The sequence below is a fragment of the Lissotriton helveticus genome, chromosome 9 (assembly GCF_964261635.1).
Source record: "Lissotriton helveticus chromosome 9, aLisHel1.1, whole genome shotgun sequence".
Lineage (NCBI taxonomy): Eukaryota > Metazoa > Chordata > Amphibia > Caudata > Salamandridae > Lissotriton > Lissotriton helveticus.
The window spans coordinates 785,539,739-785,565,244 of NC_136070.1; the positions used below are offsets into that span (position 1 = coordinate 785,539,739).

Below are 25,506 nucleotides of genomic sequence, written 5' to 3' on the forward strand. Positions count from 1 at the left end.
TCCGTTGATAATTCTTCACCAAAACCCACTGGCCTGGTTCCAACCCGATGTCCAGGACCCTCTGGTAGCGGCCGCAATGTTTCGGATACCTGTTGATGAATAGAACGCAGATCTTTAGTCAAGGCATACAAGTAGTCTGTCATCAAAGGATAATCAATATCTCTAAAGGACCTGGGCCTAGGGACTCCCCATACATTAGCAGGACGACCAAAAATTACCTCATAAGGTGATAACCCCGTTCTTGTGTATGGTGTCGTTCTCAGAGACAATAATGCTAAAGGGAGGGCATCTGGCCATTTTAATCCAGTACTGGCACAAATCTTGGCCATCTTTAGTTTTAATATACCGTTATATTTTTCAACTAGACCAGCTGACTGGGGATGCCTGGCTGCATGAAATTTCTGCCTAATTTGTAAACCATCACAAACACTGACCAGATAATCCGGGGCACGCAATATCGGGGAAAATATTCCTTCACCAGGGCTTTGGCAGTTGCAACTGCAGTGGCTTCCTTGGTGGGGTAGGCTTCAACCCATTTACTGAAAGCGCAAACCACCACCAATACATATTTTAAATTGTTCACTCTCTCCATTTGTATGTAGTCTATTTGTATAACTTCAAATGGCAAGGTTGGTGGTGCAAAATTTCCACTCAGGACAGATTCTCTACCCCCTGAGTTATACCGCAAACACACAGGACAATACTTAACCACATGTACTGCAGTTTTGGGAATATTTGGGTTATTCCAGACTGGGTCTAACACTGCACAAATACCCTTTGCTCCTATGTGTGCTGGACCATGAGCCATGGTCACTACAGCATATACCAATGCATTAGGAAGTAACCAACGCTGCTTCTCAGTTCGATCTATCCAACATTCATTCTTGTCCAATTGTCCCACTTCCTGTTCCCACCTTTGTGCTTCATCTATGGTAGCTTCTTTCTGTAACTCTTTTACACTTTCAATGGTATTGTCGAACATAGACGTTTCCGCCACCCACCGGGCTGAAGCATTAGGAAACATGGGAGTCATCTTAGTTTGTGCTGTTTCCTTGGCTACTGAGTCAGCATAAGCATTTCCCTTCCCTGTGGAATCAATGACTTTCTTATGAGCACTGCATTTGATGATGGCAACTTTATCTGGTAGTGTCAAGGCAAATAACAATCGGTCAATTAAAGGACCATGTTGAATTTTCTGGCCATGTGTGGTAAAGAAACCCCTTTCCCTCCACAGCCTTCCAAAACTATGGGCAACGCCAAAGGCGTACTGGCTGTCTGTGTAAATATTTACTCTCAGGCCTTTACTGATTTCACATGCTCGTAACAAAGCTATTAGTTCAGCTGCCTGGGCTGAGTGATGTGAAATCCTGGCGGTTTCCACCACCGTTTTCAGGGTTGTAATAGCATACGCAGCTGTTGCAGTACCATCTGGTAATTTAAAACAAGAACCATCAACATACAACTCTCCTTGGGGTTCTGGTAAAGGGGTGTCGGTAAGATCTACACGCCCTTTTATTTCCTCTTCAGTTTTAAATATACAATCATGGACATCGTCCTTTTTATCATTGGAAGGGAGAGGCAATAATGTTGCCGGATTCAATGTAGCACATCTTTTAATTGTAATGTGGGGTGCAAACAATGTCAGTTCGTATCCTGTTAAACGAGCACTCGTAAGGTGCTGGGTCTTAGTTCTATTTAACAGAATATCCACAGCATGCGGTACCATGACTGTGAGATCTGTATTCAAAACTATACCTTCTGATTGTTGGATGGCCACCGCTACCGCCGCAGTGGCCCTCAGACAACTGGGAAGGGCTTGTGCGACCATGTCTAGTACTGATGAAAAGAAGGCACAGGGTCTCTGTTTTCTGCCAAAACCCTGTGTTAACACTGAAAGGGAACAACCGTCCACCTAGTGCACATAAAGTGAAAAAGGCTTCCGGTAATCCGGGGTACCCAAGACAGGTGCAGAACACAAAGCAGATTTCAAAGAGTTAAAGGCTTCTTGACATTCATCCGTCCAGGGTAGGGGTTCATGCACATCTTTGGTAGTCAAATACAACAAGGGTTTAGAGAGGAGTGAATAGTTAGGAATCCATTTGCGACAGTAAGAGGTTATGCCAAGAAAAGCACGGACATCACGTTGAGTACGAGGTATAGACATGTTCGTAATTACAGATATTCGTTCTGGTGTTAGTCGCCTCCCCGCTTTTGACAGTAAGTGGCCAAGGTAGGTCACTTCCTGTCGACAATATTGGAATTTGGAGAGGGAGACTTTATTTCCTTTATCAGCCAAATTATGTAACAACTTCACAGTCGCTTCCTTGCAGCCTTCCTCTGTATCGGAGGCCACCAAAATATCATCCACATATTGAATGATTGCATTACCGGCAGGCAAAATTAATTCATTCAGGACTGCCTTCAAAGCCTGGCTATATATGCTTGGACTTTCTGTATAGCCTTGAGGTGCACGCGTAAATCTAAAGCTTTGGCCTCCTAATGAGAATCCGAAGATATGTCTGCTATCAGGGTGAATTGGGATGCTAAAGAAAGCGTTTTTTAAATCTATTACAGAAAAATATTGTGCAGTAGGGGGAATCCTTGTAAGAATTGCTGTAATATCTGGTACCACTGGGTATTGCGGGACTACTATTTTATTGACCGCTCGAAGGTCAATCACAAAACGATATGTAGACTTATAATCAGGGGCACCATCAATTGGTGTCTTCTTCAGAATCAGCAAAATTGGACTATTACAGACATTAGCAGCTGTTTCTTCCACTACCCCCTTGTCAATGAGGTCATGAATGATATGCAACATGGCTTGTTCACCTTCTGGTGAAATATTATACTGTGGAATGCGTGGCATCTGTGCATTCGGTTTCACTTTTATTGACACAGGGGCTATTCTTAACAGACCAACATCGGTGTCCCTTGTGGCCCATAATGTCTGAGGAATAGTAGAGAATTCAGGCGGCAAAGTCTCATTCTTAGCGAAGTATTGGGTCATTTCTACAGGTGGTTTCTGCATTGTTAGAAAAACACCATCAGGGGAACAATACATTTGTGCATGTAATCTTTTCAAAATCTCCAACCCTAAAAGGTTTTCACCACAATTAGAAGTGAGGAGAAAGGGTGTGTGTATGGAGATGGGACCGATCGTGAAAGTCAGAGGTTTTGAAATGGGGCTCACTACCGGTATTCCAGAGAATCCTACTGATACATTATTTTGGCCAGACAGAGCTGCCCCTGGGACCAGTGTATGGGCGACTGAACTACTCATCGCCCCAGTATCCACTAAAAACTTTCCCGATGTACCCAACAGTTCTCCTTGTACATAAGGTCCCTCTTGGTCAACTGGTACTGTAATATGGCCCCCGCTCTGTCCTTGGCTGTCTCATGCGTAATCTCGTTCATCATACCTGTCATCCTGATAAGTCTCGTTGTAGTATTGTCTATTCTGAGGGTCATCAAAATGATTCTTACGAGAACCCTCATGCTATGACTCCTCCCTTCTCATACTATTTCGATGTATGTTCCCTCGACCTCGTCCTCGTACTCTACTAGGTCCGTTCCTTGCCAACAACAGAGGGCAATCCACCCTCCAATGTCCTTCCTCCTTGCAGTAGGAACATTGGTTTATCCCAACATTCGGAGGGCCTCCTCTGCCTCTTCCTGTCGTCTGGCCTCTTTGGAACGAGCCTCGTACTCCTCGTCCTGAATTTTGCCCTCTACTGACTTGCTGCAGTAGTACTCTAGTTTTTAGATCCTTAGTCTTTTTCTCCGATCTCTCCTTACTCACATTCTCACGATGTTCATAATATTGGGCCATACTAAGGATAACAGATGGTGACGCCGTAGTCCACGTGCTTTCAGCAGATTGGAGACGGGACATAACCTCCGGGAGCAAATTCGTGACAAATCTATTCACAAATAATCTAATTCCTCCCTCTGTAGAGAGGTCCTGGCCACTTAAATCTATGAAAACTTTCTCAAACCGAGTGAAGAAATCGGACACACTTTCGTCCTTTTTCTGTTTACACGCTGTTAATTTATCCCAATCTACTTTCCTGGGAGGGAGAAGGGTCTTCATGTATGTAACAATTTTGTTTGGTACAGCTAATATTTCATCCCGGGGTTTTTCACCTGGCTTTCGTTCCTTATCCCAATTCTTTAATTGGTCCCATGTTCCTCCTAATTCGGGGGCATGGTCCATATCCAATGTCAGTTCGTATCCTGTTAAACGAGCACTCGTAAGGTGCTGGGTCTTAGTTCTATTTAACAGAATATCCACAGCATGCGGTACCATGACTGTGAGATCTGTATTCAAAACTATACCTTCTGATTGTTGGATGGCCACCGCTACCGCCGCAGTGGCCCTCAGACAACTGGGAAGGGCTTGTGCGACCATGTCTAGTACTGATGAAAAGAAGGCACAGGGTCTCTGTTTTCTGCCAAAACCCTGTGTTAACACTGAAAGGGAACAACCGTCCACCTAGTGCACATAAAGTGAAAAAGGCTTCCGGTAATCCGGGGTACCCAAGACAGGTGCAGAACACAAAGCAGATTTCAAAGAGTTAAAGGCTTCTTGACATTCATCCGTCCAGGGTAGGGGTTCATGCACATCTTTGGTAGTCAAATACAACAAGGGTTTAGAGAGGAGTGAATAGTTAGGAATCCATTTGCGACAGTAAGAGGTTATGCCAAGAAAAGCACGGACATCACGTTGAGTACGAGGTATAGACATGTTCGTAATTACAGATATTCGTTCTGGTGTTAGTCGCCTCCCCGCTTTTGACAGTAAGTGGCCAAGGTAGGTCACTTCCTGTCGACAATATTGGAATTTGGAGAGGGAGACTTTATTTCCTTTATCAGCCAAATTATGTAACAACTTCACAGTCGCTTCCTTGCAGCCTTCCTCTGTATCGGAGGCCACCAAAATATCATCCACATATTGAATGATTGCATTACCGGCAGGCAAAATTAATTCATTCAGGACTGCCTTCAAAGCCTGGCTATATATGCTTGGACTTTCTGTATAGCCTTGAGGTGCACGCGTAAATCTAAAGCTTTGGCCTCCTAATGAGAATCCGAAGATATGTCTGCTATCAGGGTGAATTGGGATGCTAAAGAAAGCGTTTTTTAAATCTATTACAGAAAAATATTGTGCAGTAGGGGGAATCCTTGTAAGAATTGCTGTAATATCTGGTACCACTGGGTATTGCGGGACTACTATTTTATTGACCGCTCGAAGGTCAATCACAAAACGATATGTAGACTTATAATCAGGGGCACCATCAATTGGTGTCTTCTTCAGAATCAGCAAAATTGGACTATTACAGACATTAGCAGCTGTTTCTTCCACTACCCCCTTGTCAATGAGGTCATGAATGATATGCAACATGGCTTGTTCACCTTCTGGTGAAATATTATACTGTGGAATGCGTGGCATCTGTGCATTCGGTTTCACTTTTATTGACACAGGGGCTATTCTTAACAGACCAACATCGGTGTCCCTTGTGGCCCATAATGTCTGAGGAATAGTAGAGAATTCAGGCGGCAAAGTCTCATTCTTAGCGAAGTATTGGGTCATTTCTACAGGTGGTTTCTGCATTGTTAGAAAAACACCATCAGGGGAACAATACATTTGTGCATGTAATCTTTTCAAAATCTCCAACCCTAAAAGGTTTTCACCACAATTAGAAGTGAGGAGAAAGGGTGTGTGTATGGAGATGGGACCGATCGTGAAAGTCAGAGGTTTTGAAATGGGGCTCACTACCGGTATTCCAGAGAATCCTACTGATACATTATTTTGGCCAGACAGAGCTGCCCCTGGGACCAGTGTATGGGCGACTGAACTACTCATCGCCCCAGTATCCACTAAAAACTTTCCCGATGTACCCAACAGTTCTCCTTGTACATAAGGTCCCTCTTGGTCAACTGGTACTGTAATATGGCCCCCGCTCTGTCCTTGGCTGTCTCATGCGTAATCTCGTTCATCATACCTGTCATCCTGATAAGTCTCGTTGTAGTATTGTCTATTCTGAGGGTCATCAAAATGATTCTTACGAGAACCCTCATGCTATGACTCCTCCCTTCTCATACTATTTCGATGTATGTTCCCTCGACCTCGTCCTCGTACTCTACTAGGTCCGTTCCTTGCCAACAACAGAGGGCAATCCACCCTCCAATGTCCTTCCTCCTTGCAGTAGGAACATTGGTTTATCCCAACATTCGGAGGGCCTCCTCTGCCTCTTCCTGTCGTCTGGCCTCTTTGGAACGAGCCTCGTACTCCTCGTCCTGAATTTTGCCCTCTACTGACTTGCTGCAGTAGTACTCTAGTTTTTAGATCCTTAGTCTTTTTCTCCGATCTCTCCTTACTCACATTCTCACGATGTTCATAATATTGGGCCATACTAAGGATAACAGATGGTGACGCCGTAGTCCACGTGCTTTCAGCAGATTGGAGACGGGACATAACCTCCGGGAGCAAATTCGTGACAAATCTATTCACAAATAATCTAATTCCTCCCTCTGTAGAGAGGTCCTGGCCACTTAAATCTATGAAAACTTTCTCAAACCGAGTGAAGAAATCGGACACACTTTCGTCCTTTTTCTGTTTACACGCTGTTAATTTATCCCAATCTACTTTCCTGGGAGGGAGAAGGGTCTTCATGTATGTAACAATTTTGTTTGGTACAGCTAATATTTCATCCCGGGGTTTTTCACCTGGCTTTCGTTCCTTATCCCAATTCTTTAATTGGTCCCATGTTCCTCCTAATTCGGGGGCATGGTCCATATCATGTATCTGTCTCCAGATATCCACCGGAATCAGGAGACCAAAAAATAGCTCGATCAGCTATAGTCATGATGGCGGAATTGGCGGCTTCGGTCAATTTTTTGTAATAAGCTGTAGGATTTTTACGGGGGTCAGGGAGCTGGGCTTTTAGCGTAAGGACCTCGCTTAGTTTCCAAGGGTGTAAACCCATTGTTCCTGAAGCCTAGCATCCACACGTGCTCTGGTGATATTACCCCCACTGTCTCTTATCTCGGGCACTTCCGGGAAAAAGAGAGGATGCACCTCTCTTATGGGGTGCTGAGTTCCCCATTCTGCACTCTTTCGGTGCATCCGTTCCCCGATAATTCAAAAGCGTTGTCACATTCTGGTAGACTTCCTCAATTTGGAGATGGAATTTATGAGCGTGATCCCTTATATCACGCAATATTTGAGGCGGAAGTCCTTCCTCAAAATGCTGTTCCCATAATTTAATTAATCGAATCGCCATGCTTTCTAAAGCCAGCTGTTGTGCAACGGGTTCAAAATCCTTCATAGTGCTCCATATATCCTCCAAAGTATAAATAGGATTCCGCATCCACTGGGATGCCTGAATTATAATAGCCCTCCTCTCCTCCTGTCCCAACATCAACCGAGTGAAAGCTCGTTGATCACTCAAGTCAGACATTGGTCGTTTGGCGTGGCCCCCGGACTAATTGTACTCCGGAGATCTGAGGTTGTCTGAGTCGGAGGGGAGAGAAACACAGGGTGCAAGGCAGAAGGGACAGCCGCGTCCGGCCGAAGGGATATTAGGGGTGAGGTAGTTAGTCGAAGAGAAGGAGGGGAAAACTGAGCCTCATGTCCTGATCCGCCAGGGGGGGCCGTGGCGACCACCCCTATCTGTGGTTTGGTGGCCGGAACGGCACCCGTCTGGTCAGCTCGTAACACAGGCACGGCTGGATACAAGCCTTGTGGGGCGTAAGGGGGAGGTGGTCGGGTTTCCAGCAATTCCTCTAGTTCATCTCCTGTCTCTGGTCTAGCCACATAGCTTTTATTCTTTTCTAATCGAAACAGTCTATCCATTCTTTTAATATTCTCTTCCACCTTTCCCTTATCGTATGCTACCGCCTTCTGAGTAATCGTCTGCCCACTCTTCAGCCTTCCCAACTTCTCTTCTCTGATCTGTCGTCTCTTTGCCTCCTTCAACCATAAGTTCAAGGACGGCTTTTCTTCATAAATAATTTATTCTGTATATAATTAATCTTTTTCTCCTCAAAAGACCCCGTAAGAGGCCATTGTAACTCCAAATTATCCTTCGTATATTTGTTCCAAAGGGTATTAAACAAAATCGGTTGTAGACCATGTTTGACATACATATAAAAACTGGGACTGCCCTCAGGAGGGGCCGGCTGTCTTTCTTCAAGTCGTGTACCTCGCCGACAGCAGCACCCAAAACATATTTTACTAAAACAAGACATTATGCTTATTTTACTCGTTCTATCTATACAAAATCACAAAACACACACTCATTTGGGCGCGTCCCTTCTCACCGGTCACTCATACATTCTTCATGCAATCGTCACAATAAAGTGCTGTAAAACAGTGCAAGGCAAATACTTCTCAGAACCTATTCAATGCAAATGACGTCTTCAAATACGAACAGAGCCCATCGACTCCTGTTCGGGGAATCGATTCAAAAGAATTTCAGACCAACAAAATGTCACCAAAAAGGACCAGTCGTCAGACTGTTCTGAGAACACCTGATAGGCGAACCACAAACTCTCTCACAGGTCATCCCATGGTCCTGTTCTGGTTGGGCCGGGCATCTGGACACGTCTCCAGAACCGTAGCTTACCCAGTTGCTCCCAGGGCTTTTCCGGAGAGAATTCGGCCGAGCGAGCAACGCCGTACTCTGCTAAGGCATCAGATGTGTCTCAATTATTCACCAAACAAGTCTGTGGGGTCTCTACCCGTGCAGCCCCTTCGCCGCAACGGTAGATCCCCAGATTCCCTCGTGGTCCGGCTTCTCCGGCCACCTTCCAACAAAGACAGTTAACTGTTATCCAAAAAAAGGAAACAGCCCCTCCGAGTGATCCTTATCCAATTCAATCACAAATATCACTCACCTGGTGCACTCAGGTTGATTGCGAGTTCTCCACTGCAGACACCTAAACAGACAGGCACAGTCTGTTCTTCTCTGGGGTTAAGCCCGTAGGACTCCGGCGTAGGGTCTCCAGCAGCTGGGAGGGATACTGAGCTCGAGAGTGGAACGGCTTGTTTTCATACCACAAACGGGTGTCTCAAATCAGGATCCTCTTTCTGTCCACCCACTCGGCCAGAACTCCTCCTTGTCCCGTTACCCCTGTTTACAGGAGGGGACGACCCTATCGCGGAGTCCCGGCGGAGTCGCCAACTGAAGGATTTGAAATAAATCTATCGGGCTATACTTACCAATAGCCCATATACCAATAAACGTTAAAATAATTCAGTCGGCAATGGAGAAGGTTCAATCGTTTATTCTTCAAATGCAAACCCTGACAGGGGAGCCTCAGTCTACACGACCCTCGGAGGTGCGCAGAGGAGACTGATTACATGTTCAAAATACAAAGCATATATACGTTTCATGTGTTCAAGATGACACCCTACAAGGAAAGATACAACTTGTCAGTAAGCCAAGAGGAATACCCATATAAGTCACAATTGATTTGCTAGTAGCCTAGGCCTAAGCTATTCCGGGGGCAGGTCAGTAAGGTGCCTCCCTGTCTATCTGTAGCCCGGGGAGTACAGGAACGGGCTCTGCTAGAATGTGCGCATCCCAAAAGAAGGGCAGGTGTGACCTTGAGTTTTCCTTGCGCTACCAGCTAACAACTATCGTAGGCAGTTTGACTGCCACCGTGGTTTCGAGCAGAAAGCATAATCACGTGATTTCTGGGAAACAGCACTTGCACATAGAGAAACGAAACAAAATGGCTCCGATTATACCAATAGGAGTAAACAAATAAAAAGTGAATCGTCGGTCGATAGGCGACCATAGTGAACTCTAAATACCTGATTATATAACTACGAGGTTATATTGAATATATTAGGCCAATAATTCATGTTATCAAATTTCGATCCCAACAATCGGCTTGGCTGTCTAAGCCTTCCTGACATCCATCAAAAGAAAGCAAATGCATGTTCTCACAGATAACACTACGCCATGTGTTACTGGCAAACTGTCAGTTCTTCATTGACTTCGCAGAAACAAAGAAGGGCAGGTCTGTGTAAAAGAGGTGCCTGTCAAGGTGGACAGTCAACTACAAACTGACCAAAAAGCGAAATTTCAAAGGCCAGAAAACCCATTCCTCCAGGGATCAGACTGCTACAATGGGTTTGGCGCAAGTAGTGCCTGTTCCTGAAATCTCCCAGACTTTGACAAGTGTATCTGATAGAGACTTCTAGCTGCAGATTCCTTTCCTTTGAATTTCCCAGTCACCAGACTGGATGCTGAAACTTTTTCTTGAGCAGTACCCCTGCGCGCCTTCGGGTGGCTTCATTCAGTTGCGTTAGCCGGCGTTGTTGGCACCAGAAGTGATGCTTCACCTATATAACCGCCACCAAGGCGCACGGACGTCAGTTTTTATTTCCATGCCAGTTAGCGCTGATCCAGAAAAGAGCTGCTCCTCTACCTCTTTTTTTTTTTTACTGACTTTTTTTCTGCATTTTCTCAAGTATTTTTTTTTTGTCATGTAGGATTTAGGCCGTGTGGCGCCTGTCACCATACAGTGTCGGTGACCGACCCAAACCCTTTTGTGCCTATGGTGTCTTGAGTCCGACCACGACTCAGTCGTGCTCTGACTGTCAGGCCATGGCGCCAAAAGCTCTGAACGAGCGGTCCCTAAAGCTGCTTGCTGCCCGGCAGTCAACACTGTCTAGCTCGATTCCAAGGAGGTATTGGTCCCGATCTAAAGAAAGCTAGTAGGACCGCCAAGTCCTTTTCATCGCACTCGAGGTCCTCGGTACACTTGCAAGTGGCACAAGAAGATGTCTAAACGGACTCAGACTTCACCTCGTCTGTCGAGAAGTGATGAGACTAGTGGGGAACATCAATGTTCCATGCACAGTTCTGCGGAGCAATTCCAGGTCCGATTCGGCGCCTCCTCCGTTTCCTGGAGCCAAAGCAACCCGCGCTCAAATAAGAGTTTTACGAGGCCATGCACTGAGTATTTGAGCGGGCAACCCCTCCGGAGCACCTTCGGTCCCCGTAGGGTCGTAGGAGGCCCCATCAGGTTCTGTGCCAATGGCTTTAGCCTCTGCTCCGGTGGGATCTCATGGATCCACACTGGTCGTGCCAACGCGACCTTCTCTGGGGCCGGTACCAACGTTGATGCTTCTGGCATGGCATCAACCCCATTCTCGCCCCTGACAACTTCGGTTGATGCCAAATCCAACTCTGACAAAACCCATTGGCTCTAGGTCATTGCCTGACACTGGTTTGCTCTCTCCACCTACTGTGGCTACAGAGGAGGGAGCATCTTGTACAATGGTGGTGAAGAGGGCAGCGGAGGTCCTTGACCTGGAACTTCCCTCCGTGGCGGTCAACACTAACCTCTTGACCTAAGTTCTTAAGCATAGGGCTTCCTCATCTGAATCCCTATTGCGCTTTAAAGAAGCACTGACTGATGTACTTCCAGGAACTTCGTCCAAGCTTAGCACAAGTGAAGGGACTCCTATGGACAAGGTGCAGGTCAGTAAACAACATGGCACGTTGAGAGGTGCCACATGGCTTAAACCCTACCTTCCTGCAATAAGTGACTAAGTGTGGGACACCTTTTTGTTTCACATTCAGTGTGCATCCTGTCTGTCTCTTTGTCTCTGTGCCCGTATCTGTAATTTAGCTTGGATGCAGACTCAAACAGTGTTTCCTAATTTCCATGCCCTCCTGCAAGTGAGGGGATGCCCCCTTGTGATCGTACTGGCAAAATCTGTATTATCGAAGGGGTCCAAAAGCCATCTGCACCCCTTTCTATAATGCTAAAGTGCCCAGGCCATGTAAGGAAAGTAGTTTCTAGTAGGCTCATTTATCAGCAATTAACGTACTTTCTAGAACAACAACCCAGTCATGAACTGAATGCAAAGAAAAAAAGGCTAGCCAAAATATCAGCTTAGACAAACTTTATTCATATTAATGAATTAATATAGTGCTCAAAAAAGTCATCACAAAGTGACAAAATGTGTACCGTGGCTGAAAATGCTATTCTTTTATTTGCTTCTCCTGTCAAGATAAGTATTTTCGTTTTAATAAGCGTTAAGCCTGGATTTTATTATGATGTGATAGTTGGCTTCGCTGTAGGTTGTTCAGGGCTAGCTTCTAATTTAAGGAAGCTGTAAAAGGTATTCTTTTTTCTGTGATTTAGCTCTTTGGTGGGTAGCTTTTTTTTATCATTGAGGTAGGTATTTTATTCTGAGTGCCTCTATTATATTTTTCCAATATATGATAGTTTCAAAATGTTTGTTTGCCAAGGGTTTTATTGCCCTCAAGAGCATGCTTGTTAGGGACAAACAGTGTCTGACAATTGGCTGCCATTTTGCCTACTGTGGGGTGTGGCTTGGTCACTGAATTAATTTTATTTAAGTTACGAACTGACCAGAGGAACGGTCTAGAATGATCTTTAAGGCCATGTTAGATCAGACTCTTTGATATTTTGAGTCCTTTGGTCAGGGTCTTAGACACAGGAAAGGTAGTGTCTGTTAAAGCTGCAGTAGTGAATGTTTAACTGTTAAGAGGGTGGAGCCAAAGGCAATCTATACGGCATGCAGCTGCTTCCTTGCAGGCATTGTATCAGGAGTCATTTCATCGCAGATACGTAAGCAATGGTTCCGCGTGTCGAACGGTGGCGCTTTGCAACTCTGCACTGGCACCATTCCAATCTGGAAATGATGTTTTTACTGTGGAAAAACTTGGTCGCCCAATTGCTGATTACAGCCTTACACGCTGATCCCCTCATGTGTGCTAACTCTTGAACTGTGCGACCAAAGTGGGCCCTCCAAGGTATCAAACAAATTGTTACATTAAGCCCGACGTGCATCGCAAGTCAGAATTTGTTACTTGTTGAAGCTTGCAGCTTTTACAAAGCTGCTAACTTGTTGCTTTTAAAAACTCCTGTGCCTTCCCAGGCACACATGGAGCCTGTTCCACGAGATCACTCTCTGCCCTCCTGGAGAGACGTGCCAATGACTGTTATTAGGGAGAACAATGGGGGATTGCTTACCTCCCTCCAGCAGGCTGCCACTTAGGTGCTGGAGCCAAAAGGCTGGCTTGAAAGTGGAAGAGCCTTTGAAGAGCCAATGTGTCACACCATTGTTTAGGCAGATAGTCTGGCATGGGGAGCAGAGAAGGGAAACCAGTTGCCAAACCAGTTTCCCCGAGGGCGTTTAGCCCTGAGGTAGCCACACTCCATGGGTGGGCTTGGGAGGTCTGAACACCGAGAAAGGGGTCTCGCCATCGTGAAAGTGGGCAGAATAGTGTAGGATAGCCAGATGCCACCCTCTGCAGGAAGTGGTCACCATGTGGGAGGGATCCTGGTAACCCATTGGCTACCAAATGCATCCTGCCCTGAAAGCATTTTCTAGGCATAAAAGAGGCACCCCTGGTACCCAGACCTCAGATCTCAACCGACTTGGTAGAAGGACCAAACGAAGACTGCCCTGCTGTACTGAATGACCAGCAAGGAGACTGCACCTGTTGCCCCAGGTGGCTAGCGAAGAGAGGGACTGTGCCTGCTATGTTCTGCTCAAGGGTAAGCTGTCTCTAGAGCCCAGTCAAGCCAAGAGAACTCCAAGGCCCAGCCAACTAGCCTTCTGTTTTCAGCACAGGGACACAAAAGCTGACAAAGCCTGCTTGGGCAAGCTGGTAGCCCAAAGTCTTTGTCGCTACCACTGCTGCTGTGCATCGCCAAGAGCCAAGACCCAACGCACAGAGTTGTACCAGAGTTTGGTGAACCCAGGAGTGCTGTTACTGGAACCCTCAGAAAGCGAGTTATCAACCCAGGAAGGATTGGCCTGTGACCATGACACAGGGTTATTGGTGTACTGGACTTTGGCCAGACCGGAGAGGGCTTTGTGGGACATAGACCCAAGTGTCAAATTTGTTGATGTTGCCAGGGCCTGTTCACGGTTCAGTGAAATTGCTTTGATTTAATATTGCATATCAAATTAATGTCTCTGAAACCCTCAGTTGTATCTTTTTCGTTTTAGTGTCTAATTTCTTATAAAAATACACTATATTTTTATAAAAAGACATCTTGAGTGGCATGACAATTTCTTCTTCGATTGTTTTGGTGCCGTTTAAATGCTTTACACTATTTCATCTTTGGAAGCCTTGCTGCTCAGTGCCACAACTGCCCTGAGTTGAGCTGGGGGTTTGACAGACGAAAGCTAAGGGTCCTAAATGGGTTCATATATTGCACAGTGTGGTTCCACAACCACACAATATAATCCATCCCATTTCCTCACATGTACACTCCCTTTTCAGAACTGACTCCCATAACGACTGACCAGGTGTCAGCCATATCCTGGTGACAATTGGTATGAGCACTTTCAGAAGGCTAGTGGGCTTTATATTTTTCCAGAAACCTCCCTTTTCTGTCCTATTGCCCAGCTGCCGAAGAATCTGCTCCCATGGCGGTAATGCATAGGGCGACCGAAGTACTAGACCTCCCCACCATCGAGTTGAAAGCAAACTTCCTGGTTGAGGTCCTGCAGTCTGGCTAGACTGCTTATGAGCCTCTTCTCCCTTTTAATGTTGCCTTGATGGATACCCTCATAGAGGCTTGGGCTAAGTATTTTACCAGCCCTCCGGTTAACAGACAAATTGCCAGGTGCCACGTCCTACTCCAGGTGGCCTGGCCTTCTTGTCTCCACACCCTTCTCCAGAGAGCCTTGTGTTGCAAGCTTCCCCTAGCTGGACCAATCCCAACAAATTCTCTACTACTTCCCCTGACAGGGAGTCAAAGAGAGTAGAGACATTTGAAAAGCGCCTCTTCTCAACCGGTTTGGCCCTGTTTTCAATTAACGCCTCCTGTTTGTTGGGCTGTTACTCTCATGCACTCTGGGACTCAGTGGCACAAGTTCTCCCTGGTGTTCTAGAAGACTTTTGCCCTGCTCTTTCTCAGGCCTTTCAGGATGATCATGACGCAGCCAAGTTTGTGATTCGTTGTGGCGTGGATGCCACCGATTCCGTTGGACGGGCTATTGGCACTAGCGTTGCCGTGCATGGCTATGATCTAATGGGTTCTTGTGGTACAACAGGTCCTCCCTGATGTACATGCCGGTCGATGGGACTCACTTGTTCAGGGAATATGCTGACTCTGCCCTTGAACATTTCTAAGACAGTAGAGCTTCCACTTGCTCTCTAGGCCTTTCTACCCTTACCGCCAGTCCATCCCAACCCCGCAGGGAACCCAGCAGTTTTGCAGGTCAGGCCATGGTGCCCACCTCCCTGCTGCCAAGGTTAGCATGCCGCTCAAACAGATGCTCACAGCAGCCCCACCTGCTAAACCTCATACCGGGTCACAGTCACCCAGCTGGAGGCAGAATCCACTGATTTTCTAGGTAGGCAAGCGATTTTCATTGAACAGGTGGGTCCTCCAAATTGTTCGCAAAGTTTACACTTCACCCTTTATCTTGTCCCGGACGCACCTTCCACAGTCTACCCAGTGACTGACAGAGGACCATCACTACATTTTGTGGCAGAAAAGAACACCTTCTGTCATCTTTGGGGTTTACTTTCAACGTTCCAAAGTCGCACATGACTCCTTCCCAGACGCCCCCTTCAGCTGGGCCTCTCTGGAAACAGTTCAGATCAGGTTTGGCCTTCCCACTGGGAAAAAGGGTCCAGGACATTCGGGCAGTGATCCCGATCTTTTGACCTTGGTCATGGATTTCAGTGAGGTAGACTCTGAGGCTTCTGGGACTGATGGCCTCCTGCATCCTGCTGGTCTAACAAGGCGGTGGCATATGAAGGCTCTGCAGTGGACCCCCCAATAAATGCTCAGCTTCTACATCGATTGTACCAAAGACCACCGTGTGGACAATCAGTTTTTATGGGGTTTGCCGGAGCAAAGAAAGTCCAAACTGAGCAGAAGTGTACCATTTCACGCTAGATTGCGCTCTGTATTAGGATCGGATACACTTTGGCAAAGGAACTGCCATCAGATGGTCTGCAAGCCCATTCCACCGGAGCCAAAGATGCTACCGCTGCATTAGCACCCGGACCCCATTTCCTCGACATCTGCCAAGCGGCTGCATGGGCGTCTCTCCATGCGTTCACTAAGCACTATTTCCTGGACATCTAAGTCTGCAGAGAAGCGTGCTTTGCCCGCTCGGTCCTGCAGGACTTTCTTGTTTGAGTCCATCCACAGCCAAACTCCATTAGGTACTGCTTTGTTATCTTTTCAGAAAGTGAGGAATCTGTAGCTAGAAGTATCTATCAGAAAGAACAAGTTACTTACCTTCAGTAATGCTCTTTCTGGTAGAGACTCCATCTAGCCACAAATTCCTCACCGATCCTCTTATCCTCCCCGGTCTGTTAGTATTGTACCCATTATTAAGATCCAGAGTTTAGGACTCTGCATACTATCTACCAATTCAATTTTGGGTCTCCGCTTCTGTGGCAAGAATAGTCTCAAAAGCAAATTAAGTCAGCATGTGGGAGTTGTCTATATAGGCCCCAAACATCATTTCTAGAGCAGAACGGTGTAAGTGCAGAGCCGCAAAGCTCCACCTTCTGATACGCACAAGCATTGCTGAAAAGTTTCCTGATCCAGTCTGCCACCTAGGGAATATTGAAAAGGTCAAGAATATGCGGCTAGATATTGTCTACCAGAAACAGCATTACTGAATGTGAGAAGTTGGCCTGATGTATGATGTTCACTATTCTAGTGAGCGCCTTGTATCAGTCCAAACAATCCCTTATGGTGGTGGTTGTGAAGTCAACCTTATAGACAAGCTATCCTAGGGGTAGCATGGACCTAAGCAGTCTTAGGCTTAACTCAAGAAGGCATGTGAAGCCAGTTGTTTTACCATATGCAATGCTGTAATATCAAATGAAAGGACACCACACAAGTTATATATTATAAAAATATATGTATTTATTACTAGAATAATCCTCTGTACTCTTTGAGTGCAGAGGCACAAGCGATTAAACAAAAGCACAGTTAAACATACAAAAGTTGCACAATTATGGATAGGGGCGGTGGCCACTCAAACCATTTACTAAATAAGTGGTATAAGTATCACTTTACGAACAATGGTAAGGCCTAGGGCCTTGGGAATCGCTGGGACTACACTGGACTAACTGTAGTTAGGACGGGAATAGCCCGCGGGATTCGGGTGCAGTGCTAAAAGCACACGCATGCACCAATGCAAAGTCAATGGTGCGTAAAAGTTATAAAGTTACTGCTTTGGAAGTCTTCCGACTGGACTAGAACTTAGCCACTTAAAACTAGGACACTAGAGGTGTAAACCACTACAGGAGCACCGGTGTTTGATCGTTACCTCACCCACAGGAAGCGGGTGCATAGGTGCCAAAGTGTGTCGGGTTTCGTCGTGGAGATCTATACAGCCTGGAGATGAAGATGCTGCAGGCGGCCAGGAGAGAAGAGTCCGGTTGGATCCATGGGTGGATCGAAGATGTAGAGTACCTGAAAGCAGAGGGGACAGAGTCTGGGGTCACTAGCCAGTGACCAGGATGGAACCAGGAAGGAACCAGGCGATGTCGGGCGCAATCAGGTGGTTGTCAAGAAGCTTGTCTCCGCTGCCACGTGGACTCTGGGGAATCGAGGGCGTCCAGGAGTGGATCACGAGCTGTCCCATGAAGGCTCTCGCTGTCGGCGGTGTCGGCTTCCGGATCGGAGTCAACATGCCTTGGCAAATGCAACCCACGCAGGATTTGAAGATCGCTTCTTACTCGGACCAGCAAGGTCAGAGAGGTTGCTCCTTTTCAGGGGAGCGAGGGCCAGTCTGGAGCAACCAGACTAGCAGAGTAGTTTCAAAGATTCGTCGTCGTAGTGACCACTAGACAATGGGCAAGTGACCGGACAGACGCGTTGAGCAGGAAAATGCAAAAGGGCCCCACGCAGCACTCGGTGAGTGTGGAGGGGTGAGCTTCGGTGCACGAGCTGCTCGGGGCTGGGGCTTCTCAAACCCCAATGCACAACTTTGAGGATACCTCAGGAGCTGCACGGTCAGCACTTCGCAGTCTTTTCAAGATGGCCGGTCCCACGTCTCAGGTCGCCTCCACGGGTCTCAGCTTTGCTGTGTCTGTCGATCAGGCTGTTGGATGTCTGGGATTCCGGTTCTTGTCGATCTCTGTTGCTCGAGCTCCGGATGGAGCTGCAACAAAGCAAACCGTTGGGCGCTGGATGGTACCTGTATGCACAGTGTGGTCACTCCTTGACCACAAGGGAGATTCTTCAGTCTTCCACGTCGAGTGGGATATCGTAGGGTCCAGAGTTCTGTATCAAAGTTTCAGTCAGGATTATCTAAAGTCTATGGGCACAGCTCCTACCTTTATTCCAAATCAAGGGGCTGGATATCCTGCTAGGTCCCTCCTATGGGTGGGACCCAGGAAGGGGGTGGTTACACCCCTTTTCCTTTGTCCAGTTTCGCGCCAGAGCTGGGGCTGGAGTGCCCCAGGACCGGTTTGAAATGGGCTATGCATAAGGGTGCTTGTGCCCCCCAGGCAGTGTCTAGTTTCACTCGCCCTGCCTGCCTCAATCCACTATCTCCTGTCTGGGGTGGTGTAACTCCTCCCTGTGACAGGATACCTTTTGTCCAGCCCTCCCCTGCCGGAGTTTCGGTCAGCAGCAGGAGGCCAGACTTGTGTCTGTGGCAGCAGCATCCATTTTGTGATGTTGGGGTTCTGGTTAGATTTAACCGCATTTAAGTAAAGTTACATGTCTTCTCCCTCTAGAAGGGTGGAATGCTACCCCCGTCGCCAGGGGGTAGTATTCCAAAGTGTATGACACCTTACACGACATGTTTTGATAAAGCCAAACCAAAGTTAGCAATAACTGCGAGGATTATAATGCACTTAAGAGTATATGGTATGGCAATACCCTGGAACAGCTATAAGGAAATGGTTCCGAAAGCTGCAGACAGGCTCACCTCATGCTAGAGCACCATCTCACATAAAACCAAGCACTCTGCCTCCAGGATTGTTAAGGCCTGCCATAGGAGTGACTTATAGGTATATCTGTGTCCAGATATAGGTTTAGACGTAGGTATAGTATATCTAAGCAAGGGGTGATTACACGACCTTGCCCCAGCTGAGTGATTAGCCAGTTGTGTCTGTTTGGACGGCCAGCCAGGGGTGGCAAAAGATATGCTGCAGCCCCTGGTACGTTACAAAAGGGGGGTTTTAACCCATGCAGTCGCGGGGACCTGGGCGATTAAGTGGTAGATGTAGAAAGGGGTCCCCACAAGAAAAAAGTGTCATGTGTAACACACACTAGCATTGACTAACATAACCATTAAACAGGAGATATGAATCAAGTTAATGACAAGTATTGTCCTTTATTTTACAATACTGAATAGTAGTCAATATAAAAGTTCATGTCTAATTAAGAGCCCCAAAGGGGGGAGGAAAGGAAAGGGAAGGGAAGTGCTCAGGGCAGTGTCAAGTCAAAAAAGATTACACACAATCATAAAAGTTCACAAATTGTAACAGTTTGCAATTCAAAATCAAAACAAATCTAATACAACAACCCAAATTTTGGGCATCCACTTGAAAGCTAGTATAATGTGGACATTCAACGGACACATGCACAATTGCAATTGATCGGGGGCTTGTGCCGGAGGTCTATGAAGAAAAAGGCCGTCGACGTTTCGACCCCTAGCCGTAGGCTATGTTAAATCCTTATACGGGGTCTTCATCAGGACATGTGCAGGAGAAGGGAGGGGGGATGGCAGGGGCAATTCTTTCTCTAAGTTGGTTAGAGAACTTCAGCGACAATTATATCAGACCCTCGGGTCCCGGGCTGGACCAGTAGTTAAAGGATGCCACAGTACCCGAATCACATCTTTCCTCTCTTCCGATCGATTCTCTCAGGATTGTACTGAGTACTTGAAGTCTTGTAGTTCCAAGTGCTACACAGATTGCATCATTTCACATCTTGCAGCAATGCATTGGGTAGTCTGTCACCTCTCAGGCTCTTTAATCCACCACCATACTCTCCCTGCCGCTCGCCGGTTCGTGTTATCCCTGCTTCATCTCTTTATCACTGGATTCTGTATCTCTTCCTCCTTTGTCCCTCCTTTTATGTTTTTCTCTTTCTTGCTCCAGATCGAGGTCTTTAAGCAATTTAGTTGATTGTGCAATGCTGCTTCGATCTTGAGAAGTGTTTCCTCCTCTCACTGCCCCTGGTAGGCCTTGGATGCACCTATGCCCTTGGTACCTATAGTACACTGTACAGGGGCTGATAAGGTGTCCACTACCAAATTGGTGATGTACCTAAAGTACATGTATGTGAATTTAGAGAGAGAACAGCAGGCTGTGGGTCTGATTAGCAGGCCCACAGCCACATTAGGTCGAAAACCAGTAAAGCAAAAAGCAAAAATTGGGGTGACCATAGGAAAGCAGACCCTACTCTCCTACACTGAAGATAAATAACTTATTCTTTTATAAATATATGTGTGTGTATATTACACAGTAGTGGTCACTACTGTATAGTTATCGTTCAGACAGTGTTTCCAATTAAACGGTTATAAAATAAATATAGTTCGGGAAACAAGACACAAAGCATGCATTGAACATCTGTGTAGTGGACATGCGCATGAGTCTTTTCTCTCACATTACAGCTCTGTTTCTGTTGGAGTCAACAATTAAATGTATTTACATGTTGAATGATAAACAGTGTTTACAGAGACTAGTACAACATGCAGATCTGTAATTTTTCTTTCACGTTCTTCACAACAGGTTTTAAAAGCTGCAGAAGCAATTACGGCCAGTGACTCCTCCAAGGATAGCATAAAGGAGACTGAAGCAGCACCAGAAACAATCGAGGAACCCAAAGGAGGTACACTTGCCGTTAAATCACCTCCAGACAACAAGGCAGCAGAGCCAATGGAAGTGGGAGAAGAAACAGAGAAGAAGGGAGACAGCTAATTACAACAACACCACAGCATCCTTAAGAAGCCCCAAACAAACATTCTCATGACAAGAAAAGACATTTATTTATGATTTCAAAAAAAGTGATTTTGTCTTTGAATAAATGGTCCCTGTTTTATTTAAGTTTGTATTCTTTCTTCAATTGTCTGATTTGATGTTATTTCCAGTTTTGTTCCTATGTTGTAAATACTGTACATACTTCACTTATTTGAAAAAATGTATTCTTAAGGTAAACATCTGAGTACTCAAGAAATAATTTTTGACAGATATAAAAACATGTCAAACAGTTTTAACTCTCTAACTTACATCCTCAACCTTGATGTTCAAACACTGTAGCCTTAACTAATTCCATCTTTATCCAGTATTATGGGTGTCTTTCATAGATTCACATGCCTGAATCATTCCCCGTCGTCGAGATGGGAATCCCCGGTACATAGAAAAGTAATGTCCTATAGACATACATAGAGAAAAGTAGGCCTAAGGGCCTTGCCTTAGTAGCCTATCTATGTCCTTTTGTAAAAAGGACCAAACTCTAGAGAAGAGCCAATCAGCTATCACCTCCCTCTAGAACCTTCCTGTCAGGAGCCTCAGTCTCTCAGATTTTTTACCGCACGTTGTGCTAGGGAGTCTCCACCTGAGTTCTCCTCAGGTTTCCTAGATTCATCTCTTTTCCTCAAAGAAATTGGATATTTTCTTCAACAAACAACAATGGCTGATCAGCAGAAGAAAGGGCTTTTCATAGCCTGTTCATCTTGTGGTAAGAAGAGGCTGCACGTCGATGACAAGCATGAAACTTGCCTCTACTGTCTTTATCCTGATCATTCTCCTAAAGAATGTAGAATTTGTAGAACATTCTCTACAAAGACACTTAAAGACAGGGAAGGAAGACTGCTCCTCTGGTTGAACAGACTCAAAACCAGAGATGATGTACTGTCTTCAAGGGATGGTGAAATGGCTTCAGTTTCATCAAAACTATCCTTGAAGAGGCCAAGGGTTGCTTCCCCTAGCCCTACAGACGTTCCTCCTAAAAAGACTACCACAAAGTCTTCTGAGGTACAATCCGTCACGTCTGAAAAGGAGGTTCCCACCTTCAGAAAGCCACCTCAGTCATCGACGACGAATTCGTCGACGCTTTCTTCAAGAAAAACAGCCTATGTCTCCACATCGACGACCACGGTGTCAACGACGATAGCGTCGTCAGCCTCTTCATCGACGACGACGACAACTCAATCGTCGACGGCGGGTAAGCCACTGTCATCGATTATACTTATAAAAAAGTAATCGACGTTGCTTAAAGTTCCGTCAACGGCATCGTCGACGACGACACCGTCTATGACGAAACAAAAACCGTCGACGCCTGCACCGACGACGATCGCATCCCAAACCAGATTCTGTAGTCACCCAGGCGGCTCAAAAGAACTCTAGGAATCCGTCCTCTCCACTGTCAGCACCACCAGACAAGGAGGGCAGGAAACTAGACGGCATCGGCAAACGTTTTTCAACCACGTCAGCCATGACTATCAAACTAGCTAACGCCATTGCGCTACTAGGGAGATACAACAGGCAATTGTGGGAAGACATTGTCCCATACCTGACAGAAATACCTGAAGAATTAAAGGAGGAGGTTCAATCGCTCCTAAAGGAGGGACAAACGTCAGCATCAGAAATCATCGATTGTGCTGTAGATGTCGCAATGACAGGCTTCAGACAGCTGGCAGGTGCAGCAGTCTTGCGAAGACAAGGGTGGCTCAAAGCAACATCCTTCCGCCAAGAAGTCCAAACCAAGGTCCTAGACATGCCCTATGACGGACAACACCTATTTGGTGAGAAAATAGACGAGGCCCTACAGGCAATCAAAAAAGATACCGACACGGCACAAGCTCTTGGCACGTTACAGTTCAAAAACCAGTCCTTTCGAGGTAACAAGGGTAGAGGTCAACCCTCTTACAGAGGATCATACCAAGGAAAATCCTCATACTCCTATAATCAAGGCCGATCACAATACCAGCAACGGCAACAGCAGCAAGGTCGCCAGACCTCCTACGGGAGATCAAACTTCAGAGGAAAAAAACAGAGGAAACCAGCCGGCGGACGCCAATGACCGTTTCCAACAGCCAGTCCCTCCACCATCTCGTTCTTTCAAAATTGGAGGCAAACTGACACACTTCCTCCACAATTGGAGATCAATAACAATGGATCGGTGGGTGCTCCAATTAATCAATACGGACACTCTTTGGAATTCAGTTCAATCCCGCCGATAACTCCTCCTCGCAAGATTCAACACAGACACCTACGATTACTCCTTCAAGAAATTTCATCAATGTTGAAGAAAGGAGCAATAGAGCGAGTCCCATCGGCTCAAAAAGGGAAGGGATTATATTCCCGCTTCTTTCTAATACAACAGAAAAGGAAGAAATGGAGGCCCATACTAGATCGCAGGGCACTCAATACTTTCTTGTAGAGCCAATCGTTTCGGATGGTTACCATTCAGGAAATCTTGGGATCTCTAGAGGAAGGAGACTTTATGACGTCTTTAGACCTGCAAGACGCATATTACCACATCCCAATACACAGGCGCCACAAAAAATTCCTAAGATTCGCAGTAGCAGGTCAGCACTACCAATTCTGTGTCCTCCCATTCGGCCTCAAATCGGCACCTCGCATTTTCACAAAGTGCCTCTCTCCAGTGTCAGCTTTCCTACGTCAGCAAGGACACCAGGTCTTTCCCTACCTGGACGACTGGCTGGTGAAAGCACCATCTATGGCAGGCGCACAAATGTCTTCCAACGCCTGTCTCAATATTTTCAAAAAGCTGGGCCTGACACTCAATCACGAGAAGTCAACCTTACAGCCCTCCAGAGTTATAACATTTCTAGGGGCAACTCTAAATACGACATCTTCAAAAGCATTCCCATCTCAGGAAAGGAAACACAAACTAATTACTCTGGCCACCGCAGTGACTTCGAGGAACACCATCCGTACTTTCAAGTCCCTCCTAGGGATGATGTCCTCGTGTATACTACTCATTCCTCACTGTCGGCTCAGAATGCGCCCCCTCCAAGAGGCCTTGACCAAGCAGTGGACTCAGTGTACAGGCTCTTTCGAGGATCACATTGTGATTACTCAACAAATCACCAAGGCCTTACTCTGGTGGAGGACACCCGCGAACCTATCGCAAGGACTAACGTTCCTGCTGCCTGCAATTCCACATGTCATAACTACAGATGCATCTCTAGAAGGATGGGGAGCAGTCCTTCAAGAATTGCAAATCAGTGGCAAGTGGACAGACCAAGAGAGAGAGGAAACTCCAAATCAACCTCCTAGAACTGAGGGCAGTTTTCCTATCTCTCCAGGCCTTCCTCCCGCGCATCAAAGACTCAGCAGTGCTTGTAAGAACGGACAACACAACAACGCACTACTTGAACAAGCAGGGAGGGACACGTTCGCTGACACTATCTCGCGAATCGCAAAAAATTTGGAACTGGCTAGTACTCCACAATATCAAGCTAACAGGAGAGTATGTCCCAGGCAAGGACAACGTCATAGCGGACGCTCTGAGCAGACAGAGGTCTCTGTCCCACGAATGGGAACTCAACCAAAAAGTGCTGAACGACATTTTCTCGAAATAGGGGAGACCGCAGATCGACCTCTTTGCCACCAGGGAGAACGCCAAATGCCACAACTTGGCAAGCTGGCATCCCCAATCGCGGTCACTAGGAAATGCATTTTCCATCGCCTGGTGCAACTTGTTTGCGTACGCATTTCCACCATTTCCCCTGATAACAAGAGTCATTCGGAAAATAAAAACGGAGCACTGCACACTGATTCTCATTGCCCCGTACTGGCCGAGGCAGCATTGGTTCACGGACCTCCGTCGCCTCTCAGTCCAACCATCAATCCATCTGGGCCAGCATCCATCCCTACTCACGATGTCCAAAGGCCAAGTACTCCACCCGAATCTGAAATCTCTCAGATTATCGGCATGGCTCCTGAGTACCGAGAGTTCTACCAACTAAACATTCCGCAGGAGTGCAAGGATGTCCTAGCGAAGGCAAGAGCAGACAGCACAAACAAAACTTATTCCTTGAAATGGAAACGCTTTTGCATTTGGTGTACGGACAAAGATTTCAATCCCTTTCGGATCACTCCGGAGCAGCTCCTACCATATTTATTACACCTGGCACAATAGGGACTTGCACATGCCTCTATCAGAGTTCATCTGGCAGCAATCTCCCGCTTTACAAGAACTTCCAAAGGACCCTCTCTCTGGTCCCACAGATTAATAAAGCAATTCCTTAATGGGCTCTACAGATCCTTTCCTCGGCCACGCAGAGTTCCACCAACATGGCACCTTAATGTGGTACTCAACCAATTGATGAAACACCCGCTTGAGCCCATCCATAGGGCTGATATCAAATACATTTCATGGAAAACAGCCCTACTTTTAGCTCTGACCTCAGCGAGACGGGTCAGCGAGCTACAAGCTCTTTCCATACACGATCCCTTCATGCAGTTCAAGGAAGATAGAGTGATTTTAAGGACTAATCCTCGCTTCATTCCTAAGGTCCCCTCGGACTTCCAT

The 25,506-nt window shown here is 46.5% G+C and overlaps 1 protein-coding gene across 3 annotated transcripts in view; it reads left to right on the forward strand.

The window, feature by feature from the left end:
* SYMPK (symplekin scaffold protein) overlaps window positions 1-21,047 on the forward strand; it is a 1,116,254-nt gene extending 1,095,207 nt beyond the window's left edge. For all 3 annotated transcript variants that reach the window (XM_078660908.1, XM_078660909.1, XM_078660907.1), the window contains one exon: window positions 20,733-21,047. In XM_078660908.1, coding sequence (XP_078517034.1) covers window positions 20,733-20,921 — 189 coding nt within the window. In that variant the 3' untranslated portion in view covers window positions 20,922-21,047. The remainder of the gene's footprint in view (window positions 1-20,732) is intronic.
* The last annotated feature ends 4,459 nt before the right edge of the window (window positions 21,048-25,506 follow it).